This window comes from Equus caballus, chromosome 11, assembly GCF_041296265.1.
Source record: "Equus caballus isolate H_3958 breed thoroughbred chromosome 11, TB-T2T, whole genome shotgun sequence".
In the NCBI taxonomy this organism is placed as follows: Eukaryota; Metazoa; Chordata; class Mammalia; order Perissodactyla; family Equidae; genus Equus; species Equus caballus.
The window spans coordinates 32201266-32205209 of NC_091694.1; the positions used below are offsets into that span (position 1 = coordinate 32201266).

The 3944-nt window shown below is 52.6% G+C and overlaps 1 protein-coding gene across 1 annotated transcript; it reads right to left on the bottom strand.

Annotated features, from left to right (window-relative positions):
• Positions 1-658: 658 nt before the first annotated feature.
• On the bottom strand, positions 659-3646 carry CCDC182 (coiled-coil domain containing 182). The gene has a single exon (XM_070226377.1). It carries the CDS (start codon positions 1433-1435, stop codon positions 983-985), a length of 453 nt encoding a protein of 150 aa, XP_070082478.1. The 5' UTR covers positions 1436-3646; the 3' UTR covers positions 659-982.
• Between the last annotated feature and the right edge of the window lie 298 nt (positions 3647-3944).

Sequence of the window (3944 nt, forward strand, 5' to 3'; positions counted from 1 at the left end):
AAGGAACCGCCAAGTCACCTGTGGGACAAGCTCCACCCCCGAGAAGGATGGGTCCATGAACAGCCTGACGCGGTTCCAAAGGGACAGCAGGATGGCAAATGAGCACAGATGACCAGGACTTGAACCACAGTCCTACCACCTTCTGGCATGGGAACCTCCCTGAGGTCAGCTTCCCCCTGCGCGCCATGGGGAACGCGGCTCGCTTCCAGAGGCTTCTGGGGAAGTGAGTGGGATGGTGTGTGTACCTTGCCTGGTGAATGGCCAGGCACCGTAACAATTCCTGCTCCAGACGTGAAAGTTAGTGTCCCCACTTCACAGCCCCACCTTGTAGGTGTCGCATCCTCAGGGCACTAAGCTCATATGACTCTACCCATCAGAGCCCTGATAAGGTCTGTTGCTAGGATGGGCTGGTCTGCAGGTAAAGGGAGAGGAAGTAGAGGTGGGCAGAGGCAGCAAAGCAAAGTGAGATATGACAGTCCAGCAGCGACAGTCGGCAGCACAGCCAACGAGGGGAGGATGGGAATGCGAGAGCAGACCAAGGTGGGGCCATCAGCACCTGGGGGGACGGTCCACCCCTCTCGGTGGACCGTGCATTCAGCAACGAATCAGGAGAGCCTTGAGTCATTACAAGAAAGATAAATCTGTTGAACACAGTCAGTTTAAGAAGACAAAAAAAACCATGTTATACATTTGAGCACTATTACCACCACAAACAGGAAAACAGTTAAAGGTGGAAGTTACAGGCATCTGAAAGACTATTGGGGTGCCTCCTTCTTTGATGGTGCCACATAAGTGGAGCTTCACCCAAAGAACATACTGGGGTCTTTTCGCCTCTCAGCAAGCAAAGTGTTATTTAGGGACAAAGAAAGCAATGGAAATGGGGAAAGGGAAGCCAACGCGGAGGGACTTAGGGTTTGTCCTTCCATTAAAAACAATCTACTTGGCGGCTGGGCTAGAAGCTTGGCTTCTGCTCGAGGAGGCCTCAGTTGGCCTGGATCTTCCTGGGGATGCCCAGCGCCTCTCGGCCCCTGCCCAGCAGCATGCCCTCCAGCCGTTTGCAGTGCTCGCGGAGTTGCTTCTCCCGGGGCAGCAGGAAGGTGAGGACTTTATTTCGGACGACGCCGCGGTCTTCCTCCTCCCTCAGCCGCTGCTTCACGCGGGCCGCCTGCTCCTCCTGCTGTGCCAGAGCCCCATTCATCTCGCAGAAGGCACCTTCCAGGTGATGGATGGCCTTCAACGCCTCATTCTTAAAGTCCTCCAGCTCCCGTTGCATGCCGGCCACCTTCTGCTGCAGGATCTCCAGGTCAGCCAGCGGCAGGAGGCAGGACTGGGGGAGGGAAAAGTCTCCAGACTGGAGGCCGCTCTCCACCATCTTCTTCCCTTGTAAGGTATTCACCTTCATGAGAATGGACCCAGCCTGACAGAGGGGTTCCATGGTCTTTCTTCCCTTTTGGACAGAGAGAAGGCACTAAGAGACCAGCAGGGTGGGGAGTTTCCCTTGGCTAGAGACACGATTATTGGAGTGGAGAAACCCCACCCACTGTGACATCAGGGCCCTTCAGCCAATCAGGAGGAAGGCCACAATCCCTTCATTTGCATAATGTAGCCTCCTTGGTTGCTTTGTCTCTCCTCTACCCAAGCCGTCGCTCCTGAGATGTGGAGTCCCGTCAACTCATCTCCCTTCCAGAACCAGAGTTCGAGCTCTCCTCTAACCTGAGGGACAAACTGAGGCCCAGAGCAGGGAAGTAAACCAGCCAGAGCAAGGCAGGCCACGCCGGGCTCACGAGCTGCCAAGTCTGGGTGGTCTCGGAATGGTCTCCAGGCTTCAGCATCTCACCAGTGAAACAAGGACATCGTAAGAGATGATGCCTATTTGTAGCTCTAAAATGCTAAAAAAGAAAAAAAAAGGTAATTTCTGATTCCAAATCCATACTCCTGTAATGATGCGAGAATTCTAGATGATCGTGGAAGCTGTGAGAAATGTGCTGAGGTTTTGCTGGATGGTCCACAGCAGTGCCGATTCAGTATGTGCAGGGCAAAATCGGTCCCTCATTCACTTATTCACGTCCTTATGGAGCACTCACTATGCCCCAGGACCAGGGAACAAGCGTGAGCCGGATCTCGCCCTGCCGGATCATGCCTGCATGTTGACAGAGAGGAGAAAAACATACAGAAGGGTGAACCTCGCACCTCTGACCTGATCACTATAGGAAAGGTCAGTGTTTCCAGCTAAGCTCCATCTGGCTTAGTCAAGGACAAACCTCCCTCTCGCAGATCACCGTCTCTTGCCCAGACTTCTCTCCTGGCCTCCAGATCTAAATGCGTCTCTCCAACAACGGGCCTCATGTTCAATTCACCCAAAACGGGACTAGTTCTCATTTCGCCCAATGAACAATTCCTGTTCCAGTGTCGCTGGCAGGTTAATGACGCCACCACAGGGTAGCGCTCATGTCACTACCCACATGAGAAACCCAGGATCAACCTGGACCCTTCCACATCCAAGCGACTAAGTCCTACTGACTCTGGGCCCTCTAGCCCCAGACCCCCTGAGCTGGGGTCTCAGCTCCACCACCTAAAAGCTGTGTCTCTTTGGCAGATTAGCTCACCTCCCTGAGCCTCAGTCTGTGTATCTATAAAGTAGGGACACTAATTCAGTGGTGGGCAGCTCTCTGGGAGAAAAGAAAAAAAACCAAACCCTTGATTTACAGCTGTTGCTGATTTCCATGGTGTCAACACCCCCACTGTGGCTGATTTCAAGCTACCAATATGATGTCTCTGGGAAGAGATGCGCACAGTCAGCCCTCATGAGCCTGTGCGACTCCAGCTCCACAGGACCCGTGATGAGGGCGGCTGCCTGCTCCCAGATGCAGGTTGACTTATCTAGAGTCTCTTGCAGTAGGCATCAGAGAGGGCATTTTGCAGGGAGGTTCATTGCTAAACCAAGGTGGGACTTTGAATCTCAAGATGGGGCAGCAGTTCCAGTTATTGAAACAGAATATTTGGTGGGAAGAGCACTGCTCTAGGAGTCAGGAGATCTGGAGTCTGGAATTGCTGTGTGACTACAGGTTAATGACCTCCCCTCTCTGAGTCTAGTCCCTCTGCTGTAATATGAGAAGGTCGAAGAGAGCTTCTCTGAGGTCTCTGATGTTCCAGGATCCACACAGTCCTTCCTTTAACCGTCTCTCAAGGCATTTACCACCTTCTCCCCTTTTTGGTGACCTAGCACCTTGTTCTTCCAGGTCCCCGATGGCTCAGTAAATTCCATGAGGACAAGAACTGTGCATTTCCCATCCTATGTGCCCTCAAGTGTCCTGCCTGGTGCCCTGCACATAATGGCACTCTGAAAACTGATGAAATAGAATTTATATTCTCAGGTGGCTATCAACTCCCGCAGTTCCCCTTAGCTTTCCCTCTGAAACGATGACACCTACTGGTCTGAGCGGAAACAGCACCCTCTGAATCCCCCTGCCTAAGGCCCAGATGGGGTTGGGGGAGATGGTGCAAACAGCCTGCGGTCTTGCAGTGTATTAACGGGGAGGGTGTATGCAGGTCGGGCACACAGCAGTTCTCAACAAACATGTCTTGAATCAGCCAAAGGAAGAACGTGTCTCTGTCTTCTGGTTTCTGTTGTTCTTTGCGTGTTTTTGTGTCTCTCTGACTTGATTCTCTGCCTCTTTGTCTCTGTCTCCCACAGGGAATGGTGGCAGTCATAACCAGAACTATAGAAGAAAAGTAGCAAAAGTTAAGAAGGAATAGCAATTTCTCAATTTCCCTGGTGCCCTTTTAACGAGGTTTCAGTTCATTTCTCCTTAGAACCTACCGGGGGGCCCCTGTTTCCACATGAGCCCCCGCAGAGGCTGAGAGCAAATGAGCGCTCTGTCAGCGGAAGACCTCGGGCTTGGTGGCTTCCCGGACCTTCCGTGCATCCTCAGCCGGGGCAACTC

Bases quoted from the DNA above. Each gene is read 5' to 3' on its own strand.
- CCDC182 (XM_070226377.1), bottom strand. From the start codon at position 1,435: ATGGAACCCCTCTGTCAGGCTGGGTCCATTCTCATGAAGGTGAATACC.